This window comes from Heteronotia binoei, chromosome 4 (assembly GCF_032191835.1).
Source record: "Heteronotia binoei isolate CCM8104 ecotype False Entrance Well chromosome 4, APGP_CSIRO_Hbin_v1, whole genome shotgun sequence".
NCBI lineage: Eukaryota > Metazoa > Chordata > Lepidosauria > Squamata > Gekkonidae > Heteronotia > Heteronotia binoei.
In genome coordinates, this window is record NC_083226.1 from 34,432,331 (window position 1) to 34,459,516 (window position 27,186).

Consider the following 27,186-nt stretch of genomic DNA (forward strand, 5'->3'; position numbering starts at 1 on the left):
GCAGGGCAGGGACTTCAGTGGGTAATAATACCAGACAGTCCACCTTTCAAAGCGGCCATTTTCTCCATTTCTGTTGCCGGGAGATCAGTTGTAATAGCAGATCTCCAGCCACCACCTGGAGCTTGGCAACCCTACAAAATTTGATCTACTGCTTCAGACCAACAGGGCAGCCCACATGGATCTCTACTCACAAAAAAGTTCAATGGACCTACAAGTACCATGCATATGATAGCAAGCAAGTTTTTCCTCTCCTGATAGCATTCTTAAAAAGATATTGCCGTAACCACCTCCTCCCATCAATACTCCCCTTTGAGCCCGCCCAACGGCGCAGGAGCGCAACCAATCACCTCCGAATCGACCGCAGCCTTAAACCAGGGGAGGAGCCACTTATGCTACCTGTGGCGCGAGCTCCCCCGCCCTCTGTAACACGGCGGCTTGTATAGGTCAAAACGATTCACGGATTAACCTATTCGCGCGCGCTTCATCTGGAGGCGGCGGAGAAGGGGGCGGGACACTCGTCTATAGCCCCGCCCACTTCACCCTGCGCAAATCTCCTCGCCCTCTTCTCACGTTGGCTCGTATGTTTGTCTTCTCCCCGGTGTTTGGCGTCTGCGCATGCGCTTGGCGTGACAGGACCTTTCCGAGATGGAGTCGCTCCTGGGCGAGCTGCCGCTGCGCTTCTCCCGGCTGCCCATGTTCCCCTTCTTCGACTTGGCACACTATGCCGCCTCGGTAATGTCTCTGAAGGAGCAGCGAGGTGGGTGTCTTGCTGGAGGGGGATTAACTTTTTGCCAGGGTCTTTTGCTGGTTCGTTAGGAGTTAATTCTGCTTCTGGGCATGTGCAGAGTGATTTCCCTCGATGCGGGAGAGGGGACCTACATTACTGCTCCTTCAGTCCCAGAAACGGTATTAGGTATCAGTCACTATTGCTCCTTGACCATGTGGGGTCTGGGGTTCTGTCACAATTAAATAACCTGAATCGGTCGTTTGTACAAAAAAGCGGGCATCCTCAGCTTTTTGAATGTGTGTCTGACTTTGTCTGTTAATAGCAGGAATAACTTGTTGATTGTGGGAAACAATTACAGGGAGTGCTTCTAACCATGTGCGGAGCGGATTTTTGCTCAGTAGTGGGTGATTGGCAAGATTCTTCACACATTGACAGGTGGGAGGGCTTTGAATACAAATTATGAAGTTTGAATTCTGGAACTGGCACTGTGCCTTGAAATTTAAGTGGATATCCTTTGGGGACAGCTATGCTTGCTCTTTAAGCATCTCACCATGTGCCTCCAACTGCATCCTTAGCCTGTAATCCCTGCAGTCATCCGCTAGGCTTCTCTACCTTAACTCTACCATTAATAAAGCAGGAGTCAAGTGCACCTTTAAGACCAACCAAGTTTTATTCAGAACATAAGCTTTCTTCTGATGAAGTGTGCTTAGAGAGCACACGAAAGCTTATGTTCTCAGTTAAACAATTTTATTTGGTAATATATGGCAATTATATCCAATACGAATAAAATATTAATAAACATTTACTACCTTCCCCATACATTACACTTTCCCCTCCCCCCAAATCTTGACCTAAAATTCTAATATCAAAAGGTATCTTTAAATTTAAAAGAATCTTAATTAAAAAAGGAAATATATATATTTTGCAAAGCAATAAACACGCACATTTCTTATTCTTTATAAAATCCCACCCAGTTATTATAGTTCATCTTCTTTCTTCTTTTAACAACCTAAGTGGTATTCTCAAAAATCACCCAATGACCTTTTACTTTCCATTCTTTTTCTATATATCTTCTGAATTTATCCCAATCCGCGAAAGCTTATGTTCTGAATAAAACTTGGTTGATCTTAAACTTGACTCCTGCTTTGTTCAGCTGCTTCAGACCAACACGGCTGCCCACTTGGATCTCTCTACCATTAATAGTTACCGTAATTTCCTGACTATTATAGTTGTTCCAGCAGTGTTGAGATTTGCTTACAATGGCGCCTTCATACCACACCAAAGGAATTGTTTCTCCACGCGGAATGAACGTTTCTTATTTTGCCACAGTGCCTCACCATGACTCTAAGCAACAATCATGCACCCTTACAGAACTGTAGAACATTCTGTTGCAGTTCTTAAATGGACTGCTTTCTTCAGAAGCAGTGTACTCTTAGGGGAAAATTGGAACTGCAGTTTATTCATGCTTTCCTTATAGGCTTCTGGAGGAACTTAACTGAATGCAGTTGGAAACAAGATATTTCCTTATGAGGTTTATGCTGCTTGTACTGTTTGGGTGGTGGTGATTTGTTTATTTTTAAATTAAAATAGGAGGAATGGCCGCTTTTGCTTCCTTCCACTGAGTTACATATAATGAGTTTGAAGTTTCACATATGAAGTGAACTTTGCTGGAGATGATCTTTCTTAGAATGTATTGAAGAGCAGGAGCAATTTTTCCCTTATTTAAGAAAGTTTACACATCTGTCTACACGAAACATGTGCTGCCTATGGGAGCAGGAAAGAGTCTGTTGCTGAGAGCTGGTGTCAGCTGTCAGTACTTAGGCAGCGACAAGGGGTGCTTATCTTAGAGATCCTGTCTTCCTTTAAAAAGCACCATGGCCTCACTTAAAATTGCATGTCACGCTTACATTTCTTGCTGATCTCCTCTGGTGCCACCCACGCACACCTGCTAGTAGAAGTCTGAACCTTTAGTGACACTCTGTTTGCTACCAAAATGGGCTGCTGCCCAAATGCGGTTTTCAGATGAAACCAAGAGTGTGTGTGTGTGTGGGGGGGGGACTTGAAATTCTGCCACACACTGCTGGCACCTGAAAAGCTCAACGACATGGATTGGAAACTGTGGGAGGGGTCTGTGGTGGTGGCAGGGAATATGAAGGCATAGAAAAAAGTTCATTTAGTACTTTCCCCCAAGTTTTATGATGGAAAAAATTAGAAATTTGGGGAAACCGGGGGAAAAACTCATATGGAATCTCTTTTTCTGATCTGAATGAGATTGCTTTTTAAAAGGCACCAAAATTATGCAATTCTCTCCCCAGGCAGATTTGTCCGTTCCCTTGTACTATCTTATGTCAGTGAGTGAAGACTTCTGCTGTTGCTCTCAAATTTGATCTGAGAAGAGGTGTCTAAATGATACCTTTGCTTATGTGTATGGTTAATTGGGAGCAAGATGGCAAGCATCACATTTCTTTTACTGTGCTGCTTTTTGGGGGGAGCTGTTACCAGAGACCTTCTGAGTGCAATTAAGGGCACCTTTAAATCAGGGGTGGCCAAACTGTGGCTTGGGAGCCACATGTGGCTCTTTCACACATATTGTGTGGCTCTCAAAGCTCCCACCGCCCTGTCAGCCAGCTTGGAGAAGGCATTTTTCTCTTTAAATCACTTCTCCAGGCCAGCTGACAGCTTGGAGAATGTATTTGAAGTTAAAGTTGCTTTCTTTATCTGTCTCCCTCCTTCCCCCCATCTATTTGCTTCATTTAGTACTTTCCCCCAAGTTTTATGATGGAAAAAAATAGAAATTTGGGGAAACATCGGGGAAAAAACTCATATGGAATCTCTTTTTCTGATATGAATGAGATTGCTTTTTAAAAGAAGGCCTGCCTGCCTTCTGCCTTGCTGCTTTCAAACACCTGACATTCATGTCATGCAGCTCTCAAACATCTGATGTTTATTGTGGCTCTTTTGTTAAGCAAGTTTGGCCACCCCTGCTGTAAAGCCTTAAAGAGCTTGAGCTCTGGATGCCTCAGGGAACACCATCTCTCCATCTCCTACATAGGCTTCCTAGTGTACTTGTGTTACCTTATAAGCTCTGAGCTCAGTGCCAAGGCTGTGTTTTTTCTGCACAAACCTCTAGTCACAGGGAAGCTTACAACAGTATTTACAGTGGAAGTTCTGGAGCAGAGCAGCTGATGGAGTGTGTGTGTGTATAGGGGATTGGGGATTTACAGTCCCCTAGTGGCCTATGAAATAGGCAAGCCAGAAGATTTGTCCATATTCTTTTAAACACACACATATTCTCTGCGTATTCTTTGTTGCACTGCTCATTTCTAGTTCTGCTAAATAATATTTTTCTCTAAGAATATCCAGCAGTTACCCTAGGCTGATTGGATTGTGTCTGAGTGAGCTGGAGTGGGCAGAGGGAATCTTTCTTTGGAGGCTTATGGTGACTCTTGGCTACCTTGCCTTGGCTGCTCAGGGTTTTTAGTGATGGTATCCATTTCTTAGCAGTTTTGCAACAACTTCACTTTACAGTGGTTTTAGTAGCTTAGTGTCTTACTGTTGTTGCATTAATTGATTTTGTTTCTTCATGTGTTTTGTCTTTTTTCTATTTTATCTTTCATTGTGATTGCAAGCTCCCTCTGGAGTCTGTAATGGACTGAAAAGTCAGGTATCGATTTAATACATCTTCTGAGTAATTGTTCACAATTATTAGTTGTTATTTGTGTTTTGCTAGTGGCTAAAAGTGCCTTGAAGGGTAGGCGAAATGGGAGATGATATGTAAATTGCTGACCCATCAGACACTGGATTTATTTTATCTTATCTGCAATAAATGTAGAAATATCAAATAAATGAGCCAGTATGGTGTAGTGGTTAGATTAGCATTTGGGAGACCCAGGTTTGAATCCTCATTCTGCCAAGGAAGCTCACTGTATGACCTTGGCCCAGTCACACACTCAGTGTAACCTACTCCACAGGGTTGTTGTGAGGATAAAATGGAGAGGAGAATGGCTGTAAACTGCTTTGGGTTCCCACTGGGGAGAAAAGTGAGATATCAACTAAATGACAAAGGCACTGTTGGACTTGGCAACCTTCAGGCTGTGTTGGCAAAGTAGAACATTGACATCTTGTTAACTGTTGGTTTAAACTTTTGGAACTTCTTCGCCACAAATAGTTTGTTGTATCAGGTTCCTCTGCAGAAAAACAAACTGAATTGATGAGGATCCTCAGGGTTCATCTGCTCTGCAAATTATACTGTTTTTACACTGTCTAGTTGCTGTATCTTCTCCATAGAATTTTGGGAACTGTAGTCTTGAGACTGCTGCAGATCATCTGTTTAAACATCTCTAGGTCTTGTCATAGGACTGCAATGTTCCATGAGTGTATCAGATCTCAGAGCAGCCAGTGTGGATTTACTTTGTTGTCTTTTCAGTTATGTGTTGCTGTGATTTTTAAAGAACATTTGTTTTAAAATATTTCAGAAGCATTCTGGTTAATTGGTATTCACAGACTAAATCTGCTTTGAGGGCCCATAGTTTTGTATTTGAATATTTTTAAATTAAAGATGCAGCCTTTGTTCTAACAACGAATCTTGTCGTGTTGTAATCTAGAATGTTCTGGGCAATCTGTTGTACAGCTTGAAAAATTAGTTGGTTTAGGAAATTATACTTGGGATATGTAGGCTTGTTCCTCCTCTGCCAAGGAGACAGTGACGTGGGAAATTGCATGTATTTTACAAGTTTTCCGTGGTTACACTAGTATACCTGTGGAAATCATTAACTGCTGTATGGGGTACCTGTAGGTATATATTTGTTTTGCCATCCTCTAAAGCAGGGGTTCCCAACACCCGGGCCGTGAACCAGTACTGGTCCGTGGCCTGTTAGCAACCGGGCCGTGAGTTTTATAATTATTTCATTATATATTACAATGTAGGAAGAAGAAGATGATGACATTGGATTTATATCTTGCCCTCCACTCCGAATTTCAGAGTTTCAGAGCGGCTCACAATCTCCTTTACCTTCCTCCCCCAAAACAGACACCCTGTGAGGTGGGTGGGGATGAGAGCTCTCCTCAGAAGCTGCTGTTTCAAGGACAACTCTATGAGAAGCTGTGGCTGACCCACAGCCATTCCAGCAGCTGCAAGTGGAGGAGTGGGGAATCAAACCCTGTTCTCCCAGAGTCCGCACACTTAACCGCCACACCAAACACTTTAGAAATAAAGTGCACAATTGTATCATCCTGAAACCATTCCGCCCCGCCCCGGTCCATGGAAAAATTGCCTTCCACAAAACCAGTCCCTAGTGCCAGAAAGGCTGGGGACCGCTGCTCTAAAGAATAATAGTATTAATGACCTAACTAACCTGGCCACTCTACAGTCAAACCCAAAACAATAAAGCATTTTGCCTGTCTAAATGCTTATACAAAAAAGTGGTAACACAAACTGGATTGCTAGATCAGTTTTAGATGTTGGTAATTTCCCTTTATAATCTAGCATTTTGGTTTTTGAACTGGTGATCCTTGGAAAAATCAGTAGTTTTAAAATGAGCATTGATGTATATTTAGTATTAGTATATTCTGTCACAATTGGAGTAATTCAGTATAGTCATGGGTGATAGGACCTTCTTAGTGGTGGCACTGTTGGTATTTCTTAGGAAGCCCATTAAGCCTAGTCCCTTTGAAACCTGCAGATGCTTATCTATTTTGATGAGCTTTTAGTTTGTTTTAGTGATTGTTGTGGAAGTACTAATTTGATGAATTTTTGGGTTCTGATGACTTTGCATTTGAGTCTGTATAGTTCTGCTGATTATTTGTTTTCTTTTGCTCTTTTTTTTTTAGCTTTGATGCTTGTGTGTTTGTGTATGATTTTACTGAAAGCCACCTACTAAAAAGCAGCACACACATTTTATAAAATCGTCTCAAAAGAGCTGAATACCTTCACGCAGACAAGCAGGGGTTAATACCAGAGGAATATCATCCTTGAACTAACTCATGTGCAGCTGTGCAGTTTTGCTCATGAGAATAACCCTATGACAGTGCCTTGTGGCCCTCTTGTGGCTTCTGCCTGAATGAACATAATAGAAATAAGAGGGATTTTCAGAATGTATTCCAGTTGCCTTAAAACTCTAAAAAAGAGCTGTGTTTGAGACTCAGCATCCTCAAGCATCCAGTCTCCAAAAGTGCCCAGCCATGTACTTCCGGGAGGTTCCTAAGCAGGACCTGAAAGCAGCTGTCATCTCAAGGTCTGCTGCACCTCAGCTTGGGGGTTTCTTTAGCTAATGTGGCCAATACCCATTGAACAATTCATGAAAATTATGTCTGTCCAATTATTTTCATAAAATTGTCTAAGCCAGTGCCTGGCATCACATCTTATGGGGCTGAATTCTGTAATAACTTTTGTGAGTAAAAAGTACTTCCTTTTGTTCTAACTTTACCACTAGGCAATTTTTGAGTTCTATTGGTAGGACTTGGGGAAGGGACGGTGGCTCAGTGGTAGAGCATCTGCTTGGGAAGCAGAAGGTCCCAGGTTCAATCCCCGGCATCTCCAAAAAAGGGTCCAGGCAAATAGGTGTGAAAAACCTCAGCTTGAGACCCTGGAGAGCCGCTGCCAGTCTGAGAAGACAATACTGACTTTGATGGACCAAGGGTCTGATTCAGGATAAGGCAGCTTCATATGTTCATATGTTATTTGCTTTAGTTATCGTCTGCCTTTGTCACTCAGAGCAGGTTATATAATTTAAAGAACCCATTTAATAAAGGTGATCCATGCAGTTATTAAAACTGGATCACAAAATTAGAGAGCACCCCAAAATGACTGTAACATATACAAACAATGCAAAAAAAAAGTCAAGGTTACAGAATTAGAACGATGCAATAAAACAGTAAAACGTAGAAGAAAACAAGGCAATAAAGCCAGATTACAGAACTAGAAAGCAATGCAGTAGGCAATGCGATGAGAAGTTGCCTAAAAATTCCAGCTGTTAATACTTGAACCCACTTCCCTTTACAAAAATGCCCTCCTGAACAATTCTGTTGATCTGCAGAATGTGTCAAACATAAGCAAGGATGCTTACCTGGCCTCCTCAGCCAGACTGTTTCATGAGGTGAGAGTCAGAGTGGAGAATGTTTGGCATATGGGGGAGCTGTTGGGTTTACCCATTTGCAGCGTGGCACCTTCTGAAAGGTTTGCTCAGATGCAGTGTTTTCATTCAATAAAAAAGATACCTGTAATCATATAGATCAAGGATGGGGAACTTTTTTTCTGCTAAGGGCCATATGGATAGTTATAACATCATTTGCGGGCCATAAAAAATTATCAACTTAAAAAACAGTGCTCTGCTGAGGTAGAATGATTCAGGCCAGCAAAATGCAAATAATTGTTTTTCTGTTTGAAATCATGCAGGGGGAGCCTCATCTGGCACACACACACACAGCCCGCCACCCTAGGCAAATGCATAGGTCCAGCAGGACTCAGTAGCATATTAGACCACATGCCCTAATATTAGCATATTAGGCCACACCATCTGGGATAATCAAGTGCAAACTGAACTGTGACAGTAACTTTTCCAGCCCCTGCAGCAATTCTGACTGGCCAGCCGGGCCCAGGGAGGCTGCAGCACAGTACATCTGGGCCCTGTGATCCCTGCCGGGCCCTGGGGAAGCTGCTGCACAGCATGGGTAGGTCCCATGATCCTCGCTGGCTAGCCAGGCCCCAGGGAGGCTGCCACATGGCAATCTGTGTATCTGTCCAGCAATCCCCGAGGGCCACACCAAGTGACTTCAAGGGCTGTATCAGATGGTTGTTCGGATTTCCACCAATTTCTCCTTCTTCGCATCCCTACTACGCTGTTCCTGAGGGTCCACATTTTCTTTTTCTGACTGAGTGGGGTGGGCTGGCCCATGAGGATAAGGACTAGAGAGCACTTCCAAAAAGGTGCTGGTACTCAGTATTGTTGAGTACCATCCTTGATCAGATGAATGATCAGATGAATGAAGCTGTCACAGCAAGACAAAGAGAATTCTCTCTCTTCACTTTCTCTTGGTCATGCTTACTTATATAAACTTTTTGTTCATCTTCCCTCCTCACCCCCCAGTCATTTTTAGCTCTGGATGCTTTAGTCTTCCAATGTTGAATAGGTGCACTAACCCATTAATTGTTTTGGTTGTGTGTTTCCTGTCCACTGCTTCAGTCCCACAATGTTTGTTTCAGGGTGGGGAAATCGCAACCCATTATACATCTGTACACATTCATCTTTTTCTCACTATGTCTTGCTTCTGTGCTGATATGGAGGAGCAGAAAATGATGTGCTGCATCCAGTATTTTGTCACTTAATGTGATATTAAAAGCATCTTTCTCAATATTTCTCCTTTTAAACTGTGAAAATTTAGTTTTCTGAAATATTCTGCCTATTTTCAAGCCTTCTCATAAATCTTCAGGAATATGTACTTGGGGCATTTGGATTGGACAGCACTCATGCATTACAGAGTTCTCATTAGGTAAACCTGATAGTTCATCCAGATCATTATCTCCCTTGTTAACCTTGTCAAGTACACAATTAAGCTTAATTAACTGCAACTTCGGTGCTTCGAAAGAACGTTGATAGGATACATGCAAACTGAACAGCGATCTTCTATTCCTAAACAGCCATAATTGTATCATGTGATACTGATATTACAGCATAATGTTTTTATACGTAAATATTCCTGATCTGTAAACAACTTTTAATTTGGCCTTTACCAACGTATTTCCATAGAAACAGGTTTTAGAGGGGTGGCTGTGTCAGTCTGTTATAGTCAAAATAACCTACAGGATACGTTGGACCTAAAGACGGTTTTCTGCCTGTGGAAGAGAAGGGGTAATGTTTGCTGATTCTTTCGTCTTAGTGTGGTTCCCTGAGCTCCATGAAATTGCTACTGTTGGTGAGGGGCACAGAGGCAGTGAAGAACAAATCAAGTCACTAATCGCTCCTTCTGACATTGAACTTCAAAGTATTCTCAAAGTCATTGCTGCTATCTCATGTCATTCTTTCTTTACCTTAGTTTTATTGCAGCCATTTTCTTGTTTGCACATTCTTGGAAGAAAAGCATGTAGTTTTTACTGAACAAAATACTACTCCGTTGGTAATACTATGGAGAATCTTTCTTGGAAAGAGCAACAGTTGAGCTTGTCATGTGAATGTAATCCTTCATCCATGATTGATATGATAGTACTCAGTGACTAGCATGAAATACATTGCTGGTAGCAAAATGCACATTGCTTTACAGATAACCAAGTTAATTCAAACAAGACAAATAGTATTTTTTTCCCCCAAATTTACTAAACAGTGAATGTGTTTCTGAGGATGCTCAGATTTGAATTGGTTAGTAATTCTGAGGTGCTACATAATTCTTTTTTTTTCTCCCTAGAAAGATTGTCTTCTGATTTACCACAAATCTTTAGCAATGGTCATGGAAACTTAAAACCACTCACTCCCGAGATTTCAGGTGTGTTGATCTGAAGCAGCAGAACAAGGTTTGAGTCCAGTGTGGCATCATTAAGAACAACAAAATTTTATTCAAGGTACGAGCTTTTGTGTGCATGCACACTTCCACAGATTGTATCTCTTCAATCTGAAAAAGTGTGCATGCACACAAAAGCTCATGCCTTGAATAAAACTTTGTTGCTCTTAAAGGTGCCACTGGACTCAAACATTGTCCTAAGATTTCAAACACTGTTTAGTCATAGTATAGTGGTTGCTTCTACAAATGGTAACTTCTCTCTCTGTGGTGAAAGATGTGCTTATTGTTAAATACTCTGACAGAGAATGAAAGAATTTATAAAAGTGTGGAGAAATGTTCATGTCAGTTTCCTCATGGAGAGCTTTGATATCCTCTGAAGAGCCACTTGAGGTTCTGCACAAGGTGAAAATGTTCCTTAGATGGTCCAATAGGAGAAATTTGGGGGCTGTTAAAGGGCCTCACATTGCTTGTTTCTCCTTTTCTGAGGAGGTTTAAAGTTTGACAGGAAGAGGTCTTAAACTGATTTTGTCTGAATTCTGTATCATTCCAGGAGCAGTGGAAGTATCATGCCACAGCCCAATCGCATGCTGGCTTAGTGCTATGCTTTACTGCTTTGGTGGGTCCATTTTGTCTTCCTTGATGCTCGGGGAACCTCCAGTTGCATTTCTTGCCAATACGACAAATGTCCTCCTTGCCTCATCAGTCTGGTAAGCAGTTTTAAATCTAAGTTTATTATCTCTCTGTTTATGATAGTAACAAAGCATGAGCTTGTAGTACAAGTTGTGTTTAACTTCAGCTAATTTTAAAGCATTTTGGTTGACCTAGACATTTAACACAGTATGTATAGGTACTCATTTTTTTTTATAAAAAGCAGGAGCTGCTGCACTCCCAACACTGCCTAAGACGAGCTTATTTCTCACCAGGATCCAGCTTACAAGAAAGCAGTTCTGATTGACTGGCTGCTTGGATGTCACACTCCAGTCTCCCTCATTTCAAGCACACAACTTTATGTTTTTAAAATTGATTGTGCTCTTTTCAATCTTAATTTTTGAATGCAAGATCAAATGCAAGGACATAATCTCCAGCCTTTTAGTAATAATAATAAAAAAGTGGTCACTGTGCCTGAAGTACTGGAGATATGGAATGGGGAGTGCAAGGCTGTATATTCTCAAATGGCTGGCAAGTACCTTTGTCCCTGAAGTGAAGAAGGGCGGAGGCAAGGCCTGGCTTGCTAGTAGAGACTGTTGTGACAACTTCTGCTTTTAGCTGCTATATGATGCCTTTTGCAAGAAAGCTGCAGTTCGGTGTACAGCTGGGAGAAATCCACAGTGGAAATCCAGTGAAATTTATTCCCTGAATAAGAAAAAAACTAGGACTAGGTTGCCCTTATCCCTTCTTGAGGCATTATGTGGAAACCAGGAACTGAATTACTTTATCCGAGTTATCCTCTGTTGCTTTCGAAAGGTTTGGTTGCAGAAATAATAAGGAATAAAAATGAAGAATAAAAAGCAGTCTGCACAAACCACCAATTGCTGTGAGCTAAGGTTATATGTCCTCTGAATTTTTAGTGTGCCACCAACAGAATGCTTTGTTTTCAAATTGTGTCTGTAGGTGACGCAAAGGAGTATTTGCTGACTTTTCACATGTGGAAAAGTACATACACATTGTTCCTTTAGGACTTTTTACTAATTAGTGAAACTCATTAGCAAAAAACGGTATTGAGTCAGTCTTAGATTTCTGAATCTTAGTCCTCTGTTAGGAACTGCTTTGTTGCTACTAAATTAAGTTTGCCACTAACTGCCTTACTTCAGGGAGAACCTACTTTTATTTTCCTAAATAACTGGACTGAATGGGAAGGGTCTGTTCCTTCTTTAATGGCTCTTGTGCCTTAACCGCAGCAGTTCCTTGGTCTAACACAGTGCCAAGGTATAGAAACTTTTTCTTACAGGTGCGTCTTGGATGTGAGATTGTGTTTTTGGCTTAGGTCACTCACCAGAGTAGTTGAACATGTGGTCTGAAGAGCAAAACGTACTTTAGGTTATTCTTTCCAAATTGCCTTGCATGTCCTAAAATAATTGGTGGTGGAAAGTGCCTTTAAATTGCAGCAACTTACGATGTCCCTGTTGGGCTTTCCAGGCAAGAGATGAACAGAGGTGGTTTCTCCTGGTCTGCTGCAGTATAGCGACCTTGGATTTCCTTGATGGGTTCCCATCCAAGTACTGACGAGAGCTTGACCCGCTTAGCTTCTTGAGCTCTGATGAGATTGGGCTATCCTGGGCCATCCAGTTTAGAGCTCTAAAATCATTATATATTTGCTTATAAGATGCATAGCTGCTTGCTCAGGAAAGAAGCTGCAGTGGAAAATGTTAACTTTTGTATACACTGATGATGATAGTTGGAGAGTGAAATGCTATTTTCTAGCTGCAAACAAAATAAACTTAAATATTAAATAATACTGTTAAATAGTGAAGTCTCTAATCCATTGGGTCCCCCCCCCCCCGCCGGCGTGTGCTGACTTTCTTAGATGGGTGTTGGAAAAGTAATTTTTTTTTCATGCTGAGAATACAGTACAATTGCTTACATATGTTTTGGCTGCCTGCTTGATTGATAGATGCCAGGCACAGAGAAAGCTGGCACTTCACAAATGAATGTGTATTTTCAGACAGAGAGGTGATCCCTGTGTAGGAAAACAATGATTTACCACTGCGTCCAGCCCCATGTGATTTATGATAAACGATTAAGTGGGCATATGTCAGGGGCCTTGTGTCAGGTAGCCTCTAAGCTACCAGTAGCTTGCTGGCTGCTTTTGAGCAGTTTCTGCATGCTCTAGATTAGAAGATGCAGAAGGAGGTTGGAAAAGGTGTACTGTAGGCTTCTTAAAAAGCCTTTTTCATAGGGGTTTTCCTCTGGGCTGCTTAGCTTCATTTTGGGTGCTCTTCTTAGTCCATGTTCAGCTTTTTGGACTTGGTTAATGTTTGTGTGTATCTGTAGGGGAGGGGTAGTTAGATTAGGATATATTTCATAACTCAGAAGTAGCTCTCATTAAAAGATTGGCGACCCCTGGCGTATGTACTAGAGATGCATGCCAAAGGCACAAAATCCCTTTACTTTGGAGAGACAAGGGTAGCTTCCTAATCTTGTATTTACTTTAAGAAATACTGTTCAAATACTGTTAACATTTTTCTTTTTTCAGTTGAAACTTATAATACATTTAAGTGAACCCTGTTAAACTTTGAAAATCTCTCCCTCTCCTTGTGCTCATGAAAGTACGTTGAGTAGGTGGAAGGAGCCATTTGGAGATAGATGCAGCCATTGAATGTGCAAAGCATTGAGGTGGAATAAATGAACCAAAGGCTTGTGGAGGCCAAGTTGGCCTGTGCAAAATGAATAGCTGGGGTGGCGATATTCCAGTGTTAAGAACTTTGCAGCACAAGCCTATGCAGAGTTCCTCTGGGCTCAATCCCATTGTACTGTTTGTGTTGAGGACTGGGTACATCTGCTAGCTCTTCTCAAAAACGATGTGCATAAATTGTGACAACTGCCCCCTCAATCCTTTCAGAATAAAAACTGCCCCACATATTCTTGCTATGTTGCCTATGAAAATATGTATGGTGGGAATTTTTATGCTCTATAGAGCAATCTCAGCATAAGATCAGATAGCAGCATAGTTGGCTTCCTTCTGTACTTAAACCCATGCCCCAATTTTTAGAAAATTTGACACGCCCACAGGCCCAAACACTTACTGAATAAGCAAGAGACTCTGAGGGTTCTGAAATAGTTATCTGCTAGTGACATCTACTGGTATCTATTGGAAATATCATTAAAAATTCTGAAAGGTGGCAGTCTGGTAATAGTTGCTTCTACTGCTGCAGGATCAAATACTGCATCTGACTTTCTATCGTTCCAGCTCATAATGTTCAATCTGCTGGTCTTCTACACATGTATGCAAAATATAGGTGTTACGCCTTTGTAGATATTGCAACTTGCCGCAACCGTTTGACTATGCATTGCTCAAAACAGAAGAAAATGTGAGATGGCCTTCAAAATATGTAATGAGCAATCATTCAGTAGATGGTCATAGTTGCTAGGCCAGCAATTTTAGAGGGTCTGGGGGAGAGGTGGGCAATGGTAGACAAGACTGTTTCTTCTAGTAGAGAGTCAAACAATGCCATTTGCCACAATCTCCACCACTTGTTCCTTATGCCTGTCTTGTGTTTCTGGGTTGGCAACTGAACTAGCTGCTATGCTGAAAGGGCCTGAGTTTTGCTTAGGACTTGCATTTGCTGATTCTCCATTTTAGACATTAACATGGATGGTATAGTGGTTAGAATGTCAGACTAGGATCTGGAAGATCCAGTTTCAAATTCCTGTTCTGCCATGGAAACTTGGTGGGGTGATCTTGGACCAGTCACATAGTCTTGGTCTAAGCTATCACAAAAGGTGGAGGTGGGGGGGGACAGTGTTGTAAGCTGATTTGTATCATTGTTAGAGAAAAGAAGGGTATATTGTAACTATCTAAAGAAAGTATATTTTCAGTGTTCCATTAACCTCCCTGGAGAAGGAAACACCCATTTCCAATTGTACAGTGATTTCATGAGGCTATGCAGACTTTGTCCTGCCCCATGATGTTGATGCCAGGGACTTATACTGTGTTAAATTCAGGTGCCAAATGGAAGCATTGGATTTACATGTTTGTATAACCAAGTGAGTTTTAAATATATGCATATTGAGTAAATTGGAGGGGGGGGGAGAGAAGATATTCTTACAGAGACTGTGGTTTTACAACCTGCAGAAATTAACCAGCTCATATATAAAAACTAAGGAAAGCAAAAACACACAACCCTCTGGGCTTCCCATAGCCCTTCTGCAAACTAAGAGAAGGTGCCCACAGATGACTGTTTTTCTGGGATTGTGGGTAGCCATGTTGGTCTGAAGCAGCAGAACAAAGTTTGAGTCCAGTGACACTTTTAAGACCAACAAAGTTTTATTCAAAGTATAAGCTCTGAAGTGGGCATGTGCACAAAAGTTTATACTTTGAATAAAACTTTGTTGATCTTCAAGGTGCCTCTGGATTAAAACTTTGTTCTAGCGTAATGTCAGAGGAGAGAAGCAAGAATGATGGGAGAAGGCCAACAACCTTTGCTTCTCAGGAAAGGATGCCAAAACCTCCCTCTCTTTTGGGCAGCTGTATGTGAGTGGCATGCAGATCTGGCCCTGGAGAAAAAGTAGCAGCAGGAATCACCCTACTGAGAGCTAGCTTTGCAGCCTGAAATAGTAGCAAGGTTCATCCTTGCTGGAATACAACAGTGTGAGTGGCTCAACCTCGGAAATGAAGAAGACCCACTAGCAAAATCTGTGTAGGTAGGGGTTTGTTATGTAAGACACTGCAGATATGTACACTAGGTATATAACACACCAAGCACTGCAGTTTGCAATATTGGTAATTTTTTTTAATGTATGTGTGCTGTAAGGAAATGTCCCTAATTTCCAGAACATCGTAGTCACCCGTCTGGTTGCCAGAGTGCCTGGAGACAGAGTTCTCACACATCTGCCAGAAGGACGTGGGTTTGCCTACCAGACTGGAAAGGACTTATGAGTACTAACAGCCACAACGCTAAAGCAGCGCTCCGTGTCCCTGGAAGAACGGCAGCAAGGAGAACGGATGGTTTCAAGTCGCTTTGGGCGAACGCCATCTTTATCTTGGAGCGGAAGAAAGCGCGCCGTTAGGAGCTATCCAGACCATGCAGTTTTCAGCCTTGACCATAGAATCCACTTTGGGAGGCTAATACCAGCTATCTTCCAGCAGTGCCAAGACTCCATTTCAGCACAGCGGGAAGCACACGTACGCAGCAGATTTTAACCACCCATGGCGCCATCAAGCCAGGCGTGGACCCTGCTAGACTGCCTAAGCCTTTGTTCAACGGAACTCAAGACAAAGACTAGTGCCAAGAGAAGACTGAAGAAGAGGAAGACCATCTTCAGCCAGAGCCAAGTTCCTTTGTGCAAACCGGGTGTTACCTAGGCAATAATTTGGCCATCTATTGGCACCTTTTTAGATAAGTTTAATAATCCTAAGCACCCCTCCACCCAGTAATTTCTCCTATTTTTCTCCCCAACTGTCGTCCTGGAGCCTCCCCCTTGGTCCATGGTTACCTGTACAGCCAATCAGGTAACCCGGGCCCAAGCTTGTTCATTGGTCTGTTATTGGTATCCAATTAGGTGCCACCAATCAACTTGCTATTGGCTACTGCAGAAGTCCAGCCCTTATGGTCACTGTAGTACCTCCCCTTTCTCTTCCCTCGTACCTCTCATCCCCAGAGGGTCCAAGGTAGTCTATTTAACCTCTGACCCAGCTCCACTCAGGTGTGAATCTAGCAGTATCCTATCTCCGCTGTCTAGATGCATCCTTGATTCTTGGCCAGTTGAGGGTCCCATTTCCCCCATCCTCTTTCGTCGCCATTGGAGCCTTCCTTGAAGACTACGATTGGTAATTATCACCCTGTTTGTCTACCCATGTGTTGTCTCTATCTCTCTCTCTATTTTTCTTAGGACTGTATGTATGATTTTATGAGTATTTTATCTTGTATGTAAGCCTATATTTTCTGGAATAAATTTTAATTGTTTTACTTAACTAGAGTCCCTAATATTTTAAGCATTAATTTCTGGACGTGGAATCCTGTATACACAGGTAAAAAATCCTGATTAAGCCAGGTGCCCACCTGACAATTCCCCATCCTTGTTTTGAGGGCATTTTGGCTTACAGTGCTTTCACCTAGAAGTCATGATAACCTCTGGTGACTGACCCCTACTGGTGGTGCAGAGAATATTCAGAGAGGTGGCTGAATAAAGCCTGCCCTTGCCCTCCCACCTTCAGGTATTTCCTCTCCCATCCAAGTACTTGCCAGAGTCGACCTTGCTTAGCTTCTGAGGTCTGATGAGATTGGGTTTGCCTGGCCTATCCAGGTCAGGGCAGTTTGCAATATTGTTGAATTCCATAGCCCATTCCTTCAAAATATTGTAGCTTGAGCTGGGGTGGGGGGGTGGGCGGCATCATCTCTCTCAGTAGTATCCTGTTGGAAGAAAGGGGATATGAAAAATAAGCTTATTCTGCTTAATGCGCACAAACTATTTTAAAAAAATAGCCATTTCAAATCTGTACACACTAGGGAGGATGACATAGATTTCTTATAGAGGTGGAAGGGACCTCCAGGGTCATCTAGTCCAACCCTCTGCACAATGCAGGATATTCACAAATACCTCCCCCCGCCGCCCACAAAGCAACAAAGAGGTATAGAGCTGTACAAATAAGAGTGAAAAGTAAAGGAAAGTATGTCTGTTTCAATAAGGACCACTTCTTAGGGCCACTTCATGTTTTCTATATCATATCACTTCAGAATCTAGAAAATTTGGCTGTTTTATGTCATATTACTTAATAGGGGTCAATTGTGTCAGCTTTTTAAACTGGTCACTTTCACCAACTCAGACATCTGACAGTTGCTGTTGATGTCTGTTTGCCCTGACCTGGACAGTTCAGGCAAGCCCAATCTCATCAGGTCCTGGAAGCTGTCCTGTTCAGTTATTGGATGGGAGACCGCACAGAAAGCACAGGTTGCCTTGAAAACCCTATGGAGTTGCTATAAGTGGGCTTTCCACTACGGTCAATGGTACTTGCAATGGTTAAAAACCTTCTGGGTCAGAGATACCTTCTGGGGTAGAGAGAGCTCCTGAAACTTCTCATGAGCACCACAACTGGAAAGCAGACAAAGGTCTGAATTACTTTATACTGAACAATGGCATTGATGCTAACTACTGGCGGCAGTCTGAATTGAAGTTATGTAATTGTGTCACTGGGGATACACCAGCACAACGTTGGCAAGGTACTGCTTTGATTTATACTGCTAGAGGACTAAGAACAAAATTGTGAAGGTTAGGCAAGTGTCTAAAAACAGGGCAAAAGCATGAGCCATTATCAGTCTTGATAAGAACTGGCTCAAAAGTAGGCCTTGTGGGTATATAGTTGACCAGTGTCATCCTTCTTGCACATCTTGGAATGTAAGTCAAACTAGAAATTCCTGAAATGTTTGTCCTAGGTGAGAGATGGAATGTGCTACAGCTGAGGTCCTAATGTTTTGATGAGTTTCAGAATTCTTGCATGTGCAGCACACATCGTTGCTGGTATCTGGCTCATGTAGCATTTTGTCAAGAGGGCTCAATTCATCAAAGGGCAAACTGAGCACTGTTCTCATACAGTGGGTCATAGCATCTTAACCTGTCTCAAAGTGGAAGATGAATGAGAGTTGACTAGTTGACTTTTAGCCACAGCATTCTGCACTAACTGTGGTCTCTGAATGCTCTTCAAAGGTAAGCCCAGGGCTTTTTTTGAACAGGAACACAGTTCTGGCTGGCTCGGTGTCAGGGTGTGTGGCCTAATATGCAAATGAGTTTTTGCTGGGCTTTTTCTACAAAAAAGCTTGTGTGAAACAATGGTGACAGCAGGGGGTATGGCCTAATATGCAAAGGAGTTCCTGCTGGACTTTTAACCCAGAAAGCCCCATGTAAAACAATGTTGACATCAGGGTGTGTGGCCTAATATGCAAATCCTTCTGGACTTTTTTTGTAGAATCTGGGTAAGCCTAAGAAGAGCACATTGCAGTAGCCTAATCTAGATGTAATTAAAACAGCCCTGGCCACTGCCTGTCTTACAGTCAGGGTGATGTGGTTTTTGGGTATAGAAGGTTGTTTTGCAGCATGTGCAATGCTGCATTTATTGAAATTCATTTCTTCAAAAGCCAGAAGAGTTAATTGACATAAGCTTTTTTTCTGCCTTGATAATGCTGCATGTTATTTCTTAATTTCAAAATCGAAAAGAGCTCCAGACTTTTGTTTTCCCTTGGTCAGCTCTTTTTCCAAATGCGTTGTGGTATCTAAGGTTAAAACCCTTTTCGATTTTTTTTTCTTTTCAGGTATCTTATATTTTATTGTCCGCACGATCTTTTCTATCGCTACCTGGCTTGCCTGCCTGTTAGACTGTTGGTTTCAGCAATGAAAGAAGTAACGAGAACATGGAAAATAACAGGCGGAGTCACTCATGCACACAGCCACTACAAAAATGCATGGATAGTCATGATAGCTGTTGGTTGGGCCAGAGGTAATGTTTGAGAACCCTCCTTTGTTTTTTGTTTATTTAGTAAATTGTGTTTAATTAGTAAATGTTCTGAATACTTCAGAAACTGCTTTGACAGTTTTCTCTTGGTTCCTCCTTCAACCTGTAGAGCCTGATACTCCTATGCTTACTCAGAAGTAAATCTCACAGATTTTAGAAGAAGGGTAAGCATGCTTAGTACTACAGCACAATGAACATTCACTTGGAAGCATGTCCCACTGAGTTCACTGGGGTTTGTTCCAAATTTAAGTGTGCATATAAGGTAGCATTTAATCACTTGCAGCTATCTGTGGTTTTCGGTGAAAGGATTCTGGTTCAGCTTTTTGTTCCAGTGGCTAATGCTGCATTTGAGTTAGGATTGGCTAAATGAGCTGGTAGCTAAAGAAAATAAGCTCATATAACATTTTTTAGCTCATAAAACATTTTAGCACTGCATCAGTTCTGCAAGTTCCATCTTGGCCAGGTGTAGGTAGGCCCCCTTTCAGGGCATTGTGAATTGAGGGGAGTGGGTAGTGTCAGACTAGGTTTTAGCAATCCCACATTGAGAGCCTTACTCTGTGGGTGACTATAGGCTAGTCATAGTCAAGCCCACTTCACAGGGTTGTTGTGAGGATAAAAATGGAGGAGGGGGAGAGAAGTGTAGGCCAGCCTGAGCTTCTTGGAGCAAAGATGGGGGCTAAAAATGTCCTAAATAAAATTTTTTATTTATCATCTCTGCTGAAGAGAGTTTCGCATCTGTAGTCGTGACTAAATTTCCCTTTCCTTATTTCCTGTGCTTTAAAGGCATTGTTTTGAATACATCTCTCGATATTCTGAAGGAAACAAGAATCTTGTGCTCATAACTGCAGACTTTCAACAAGTCAGATTTTAAGACTGTAATACATTTCTCCCCTTTCCTTATTTACTTTTCTCCTCTTGAAATATGATCTTTGCCCATATAGTGAACATTAGGCTGTATTTTGCCAACCTCCAGATGGGGCCTGGAAGTTTTCTGGAATTACAACTTATCTCAGTGGCACTGGGGGTGGGAAGAGCTTTAGAGGATGGGCCTTATGACATTATACCGCAATGAAGTCCCTCCCTTCTCTAAATCCCACCTTCTGGAGTAAGGTTTCCAGGTACCCCCTGGGCACCAGTGGGGGTTGCCAGAGCCAGGTTGGGAAACTCGTGCATATTTGGAGATGGAGCCTAGGGAGGGCAGGGACCTCAGTAGGGTACAATGCCATTGAGTTCATCCTCCAGAGCATTCATTTTCTGCAGGGGAACTGGTCTCTGTAGTCTGGAGATGAGCTGTAATTCTGGGGGATCCACAGGTCCCACCTGGAGGCTGGCATCCTTATCCCCCAGGCTCTACCCCAAAATCTCCAGAAATTTCCCAGCCCAGAGTTGGCAACCCTGTGCTGTGTAACCATTTTGGCAAACCTGCCAACGTGTTGCTTATGCTAGCCATTTTTTTGCAGCATAATGAGAAAAAGCAAAAGCTCTCATAACAGCTATAAAAGTTCTCCGGGTTGCTGTCTTTATGAGACAGAAGTAACTGGGCAAGTAACCATTAACAAAACAGAGATATGAGACCAACATGGCTGCCCTCTTGGATCTATGAGACCAATCTGTTAGAATTAGAAACAGTTTAACTGGTTTGCATGACCCGAGTTACTGGCATTTGCCAGCTGTTCTCTGTGCAGGCGCCAACAAGTAAAGGGGAAGAATTTGAACACAGTAAGGGCTGTAGATGTGTGCACATGGCAGTGTGGAAACCACACTGTTTTGTTCAGAAAGGCCCTGGTAGGCAGCTAGGGAAGGCTTTCTTCCATGCGAACCCTTCTTTGCCAATAAGGCCCTGCTTATAGAGTATCCTGTTGGATGGATAAGTCTACTGTTGGATGGATTCTATAGTCTATCTTAGTCGTTGCCATTGTGGAATATGCTGTCTGTAGAGAGGCTCTTCTTCTGCATTCCCTTGCTTTACTAAAGAAGCAGGTGAAGAGTTTCCTGTTCCACTGGGCTTTGGGGATTGAAATCTAATGTTTTATAGCCTGGTTATGCTGCTGCAGCAGAGTTTTTAGTAGGTGGCACTGAATTAATTTTAGTGTCTCGATTTTTCTTCTTGTGAACCACTTCAGGGATTTTTGTTGTCAAGAAGTGTCATTTAAAAACTTAGTTTGACTAGCCCTTGTGATGGGGCCTTGGTCTCTCCCCACCACCCACATGTGAGCTAGTCCTGTCAGTGCAGACCTTGCCTCTCTGTGGTTCTATGTTAAACCTCTAAAACTGGCAAATGGTTGTAGGCAGTCCCTCCTGGCGCTCGATTTGGTCTAGCAATCTCTGGTTGCTGATGCTTACTATGCAGGCCTTGTGCTAGGATTGCCAGATCACGCCTGGCCACCCATGGGGAATCAGGGGAGGTAGGGTTGCCAGATGCAGGTTGGGGAACTCCCGGAGATTTGGGGATAGAGCTTGGGGGGACAGGGACCTCAGTGGGGTACAATGCCAAAGAGTCCACCCCCCAAAACATCCATTTTCTACAGGGGAACTGATCTCTGTAGTCTGGAGATGAGCAGTAATTCTGGGGGTTCCCTGGGCCCCACTTAGAGGCCAGCATCTCTACCTTGCGCAAACTGCTGACACTGCATACCTAATAAGACAATTTCGTGTTTGCAACTGGCTTCTCAGTCCAGGAAGGTTTTAAGGGTTTTGAAGTGCTCTGGTTTCTTGCTAAATAAGATCAGACCTCATTTTGGGCAGGAGCTCATAGGAGCAGAGCTCCGAAATCTCTAAATTTTATTGTGCTCTTTCTTTCTTACCTCACCTGCCCCCCCCCCAAATATTTGTTTCTGGGTTTCATTGTTCAAATCCCCTGTGAGAATTTTGTTGAACTCTTAAGATTTGACAAACTTTCTAATATATTTCCCCACAAAAAAAATGGGAAAATAACCAAAACACATAAAGCAGACAGATGGAAATCTTCATCATGCCACTGTGGCCACATAGGAGAAAGTAATTTTAAAACTTTGATGGGAGTAAGCAGGGGTGGAATTCTAGCAGGAGCTCCTTTGCATATTAGGCCACACTACCTGATGTAGCCAATCCTCTAAGACAGTGGTCCCCAACCACCGGGCCCCGGATCCATACCGGTCCGTGGGCCATCAGCAACTGGGCCGCCAGCTGAGCTGCCCCAACCACAGTGCCACACAGCCTCCCCTCCCCTGTGCCGCCTCCTCCTCCCTCTGTGTTTATTATGTTAAGCCGGGAAAGCGCCTTCCTGGCTCTTTAAAAGCTCACCTTCCTCCCCACAGCAGCAGCTGATCCGCAGGAGAAACCGACAGCAGCGGTGAGTGACCGCTGAACAGCCGCACTGCCCTTGCCTCCGGAGGCAAAGGCAGTGGCGCTTGTTTAGTAGATTGCTTACTGCTGCTGCCGCGGGAGTGTGTGTGTGTGTGGGGGGGGGGGGGAGGCGAGCTTTTAAAGAGCCGGGAAGACGCTTCCCCTGGCTTAACATAATGAACACGGAGGGAGGAGGAGGCGACGCAGAAGGAGAAGACGAGGCGGGGTGGCTGCATGAGGGGGGGGGGAGGTCAAATTCAGTTCCCCCACCCTGCGGTTCCCCCACTCTGCCGGTCCCTGGTGCCAAAAAGGTTGGGAACCACTGCTCTAAGAGCTTACAAGGCTCTTTTTTGTAAGCTCGTGGAGGACTGGCTACATCAAGGGGGTGTGGCCTAATATGCAAAGGAACTCCTGCTAGAATTCCACCCTGGGAGTAAGGCTTTTTATGACAATGATAATTCAAGAAGCATTTTAAGGTAGATGCTGAGCTGATGAGCTTTAGTATACCTTTTGGTGATGTCAAGGGTGTGTGGCATATGCAAATGAGTTGTGCTAATGAGCTCTGGCACCTCTTTTTCTACAAAATGACCCTTGAATAAGACGGTTATGAATTCTAAGTGCTAAGGGATGTTGGCTGCCTGTAATCTTTGCCACTGTTCAGCTTTGACAGAACTGAAAGTGATTCTGCCTGAATCCCCCCCCCCATAAAATATTAAGACTTGCTCTCTGATAATAGGGTGCTTTCTAAGGAGTTTCAAATTGAGGATCCTATTTCAGCAACTGTAAAATAGGTCATTGTGTCACATCTATAGTTGAGGGGTGTATCCTGTTCCCACTGAAAGTAGTGTGAGAACTTTGCAGTTGGCCTAACTAAGCAGGACCGAATTATGGAAGACTTCTTTGAACCAATTTACTCATGTCATATATATATATATATTTTTTCACTGAATTATCAGGAGCTGGCGGTGGCCTAATATCTAACTTTGAACAGTTGGTGAGAGGTGTGTGGAAGCCAGAGACTAATGAACTCCTGAAGATGTCCTAGTAAGTGGAGAAAAGCATATTACAACTGGCACAGTTCTGGGAATGGCTTTTTCCTTTGCTTTCAAAGCCCTGTGTAAGGGCTTCAGATACAGGACTCTTTAAAAGGCAGGCTACAAAATAGCAGCTTTCTAACTTTCTGATGGTTTCCACATGGTCTTGTTGGCCAGGAAACTCCCCAAGAATCTACTTTGGATCCCTCACATACTGCAAGGGGTTCTGGGACACATTGGGTATAGTCAAGCACTGCCTCCCACCTACCACCCACCCCCAGCTGGTGGTTTCCATGTGGAAATTTTACCCTCTGTGGACAGCAAGATGCCCCCTTTTGGGGGAAGTCTCTATATGACTTTCCAAAGACAGATTTGGTGAGGTCCATTTCCCTTTTAAGATGGAGCAAAGGGCAGGTCATGCTTGGCCGGGGGCTGCAGTTGTCACTGCCTTGGTGTTTTCAGCCCATCAAATAGCATGGGGTGAGGGTGGAAGGGATGAGACTGTGTGGAAGCCATCCACCTCCACCTGCTGCCTCCGCAGTGGGGAGCACCGTGTTATGCCTTCATGTGGAATATTTCACTGTATCTCAGTCACTCGTGTGTTCTGAGGACACACACAACATTCACCTGTGCTAAACAGGAAAGCTTCATTAAGGGTAAACATGCAGTCTTCTAAAGAAGTTTTACTGATTTTTTTTTCCATTATGCAAAGGACTTTCAGGGAATGTCATGATTCCCTGGAACACAGTTGGAATTAAAAAGACTTTTTGCTTTGCTAAGCAGTCAGTGCTTTGCATGGGAAGGAAATTAATTTTCCTGTAAATGTGGTTTGCTTGGTCTTTAAAAAGCTGAGGCTGAACAGTTCTGTGCTGATGGGCGCAATTAGGCTACATAATCAGCTGATGGAGAGGCTATGTCAGCCTGTGTGTTTGACTAGTTTAAGGTAATTATAACTTGTACAGCATTAGAATGACTGTGCCAAGCTACATGTTCAGTAGTTTATTGATCTTCTTTGCAATATTCTTATTTTGAATGAGAAAAACCTGAATTTTGAAATATTTGCTTAAAACATTTGTGTCATGCTTCTTGCTCAAATTAAAACCAGGCAAAATGATAAAACCAACCATTAAAAATCTAGAATATAAACCATCTATGTTAAAGATCCCCATAACAGTCCTCGGGCTAGAAGTGGATTGTAAAACAAACAGTTAAAGGACCAAACCCTTGGTAAACAAAATATGCTTTTTGTCTTGCAAATAGAAATAGGTGCCAGAGGGGGGCAGGCATTTTACAGATGAAGTGCCACCACTGACAAAGCCCTGTGTCTTGTTACTATCAGCCTCGTTTCTGCAGGTAGCAGGACAGAGAGCAGGTCTTGTAAACAGGATCTCAGACTGGAAAGCAAAGTAGAAGGCAGCCCTTCTTGTGCCCTGGCCCCAAACCATTTAGGAATGTAACTGTAACAACCAGCACTTTGAATCATTCCCAAAAATGGAGTGTAGTTCTTTCAGCACAGGAATGATACAGTGCCTGTATCCAGTCCCTAATAGTCACCTGGTACCACATTTTGGACCAGCTGAAGTTTCGGGACAACTTTCAAAGACAGCCTCATATCATGCTTTTTGAGGAATGGCTCCAGCTGGTGAGCCAGCTAGAGCTGTAAAAGGCACTCTGTGCCACAGAGGAGACCTGGATCTCAGCTGTAGGTCAGGACTGAGCAGCATCCCAAAGTTACAAGCCCACGCCCTCGGAGGGGTGCAACCCCCTCTGGGACAGGCTGACTCTTCAGTCCTCAAGCAGCAACACTTAGTCTTGTCTTGTTCAAGTCTAATTTTATTGGTTCTCACCTATCCCTTGTTCAGGGCTTCCATGGATCCTGCCACCTTTGGGATTGCTTGAACATCTTGATGTTTATTTTTGTTCTTCATTTGTGTTCCATACGTCCTCCAACTAAGTGAGGGTAAAACAGGGCTTTCAAAGCAGTCCAATTCCTGTGAAGTAGATTGGGCTGAGAACAAGCTAAATTTTTGGGATAGGTCCAGTGAGCATACTAGAGATGTTGTATGATAAATGATAGCTGAATAGCAAACTAGAGAGGGTTATGTATGAATTGGTAAGTCTCCTTTCTCGTGTGCTCAAAGAACATTGCTTGGCTTGCTGATTTAATGCTAAACCCTGGCTTGGCGTTATGTGGGGAAGTGTTCCTTCCTTCCCTCCCATGCTCTGAATTCATCCTGATTTATGGCAAACTATAGTCTGTTGTTCGATTTAAACTGGGAGAACTGTGATGTGCTGCAAACCGGGAAGTTCATGATGGAATTGGCACATAAGAGTGCAAAAGTGTGCAAGCCAAAGTTGATTAATGGTTTTGGGAACAAAGCAAGCTTTCTTTTCTGCCATTGTTGCAACCACACAGTCCAGCAGAGCTTTTCTGGGTTGTGACAAGGTTTTTTATCACAGGCTGCTGAGAATCACAGACTTTGTTATCACAGGCTGCTGCCTTCCAGAGGGCATTTCACCCTCTTAAGAACATAAGAATATAAGAGAAGCCACGTTGGATCAGGACAATCGCCCATCCAGTCCAACACTCTGTGTCACACAGTGGCCGAAAAAACCAAGTGCCATCAGAAGGTCCACCATTGGGGCTAGAAGCCCTCCCACTGTGCCCTCCCCAAGCACCAAGAATACAGAGCATCACTACTCTCCTTTCTGCTGTCTGGGAAAAGCCATGGCCAGTAGAAAGGAAGAGGTGAAATGCCTTTGGGAGGCACTTAACCCCATATTTAGCTTTCTGGTTTTGGTCCTCCTTTCTTCGAAGCAGCAAGGAGCAGAACCAGAGGGTTTAAATGGCTCTGCAGTGGCAGCCAGGATCTGCCTGTGGCTGGGAGAGCCCTCCCTGCCACACACAAATCCTGGAGTCAGCTTTGCCTCCTGTGCCATGTTTTAAAGCACACCACGGGAGGAGAAGCCGTGGCAGCCAGGATCTCCCTGCGACCAGGGGAGCCTTCCCCACCACACACAGATTCTGGAATCCTTGGGGGATCCCCCGTTGCTTTAATGATGAAGTGATCGGTGCCAGCATGTCTGCCACATGAACTGCTGAAACCAGGGGTCTTTTTGTAGAAATGGTGGAGCTCATCCAGTGATGGTGATGCAGCTGCACATACTATTCAGTGGACAATAAGGTGGAACTCTCAGAAGGAGGAGGAGGAACTCTCAGAAAGGTTCAGGAGCCGTGCTCCTGTGAGCTCCCACTGAATCTGAGGCCTGGCTGAAACAAACCCCATTAACCTCTGTGCAAACCATGAAGGTTCATTGGAGGTGTGTTGTGATGCAGTCTCATGACTTTTCGGTTAACAACCCAAGCCTGGCATTTTTTGGGTCAAACTTAGGTTTGTTATGAAGTTCGTGCCCATCCCTATTCAGCATTCCCTATAATTATCTTTTTT

The 27,186-nt window shown here is 43.3% G+C and overlaps 1 protein-coding gene across 1 annotated transcript in view; it reads left to right on the forward strand.

The window, feature by feature from the left end:
- The first annotated feature begins 394 nt into the window (after positions 1–394).
- TMEM38B (transmembrane protein 38B) overlaps positions 395–27,186 on the forward strand; it is a 35,292-nt gene continuing 8,500 nt past the window's right edge. Inside the window, exons 1-4 of the mRNA XM_060237105.1 lie at positions 395–757; positions 10,767–10,923; positions 19,180–19,364; positions 23,660–23,747. Of these exons, the coding sequence (XP_060093088.1) occupies positions 646–757; positions 10,767–10,923; positions 19,180–19,364; positions 23,660–23,747 (542 nt within the window). The 5' untranslated portion in view covers positions 395–645. The remainder of the gene's footprint in view (positions 758–10,766; positions 10,924–19,179; positions 19,365–23,659; positions 23,748–27,186) is intronic.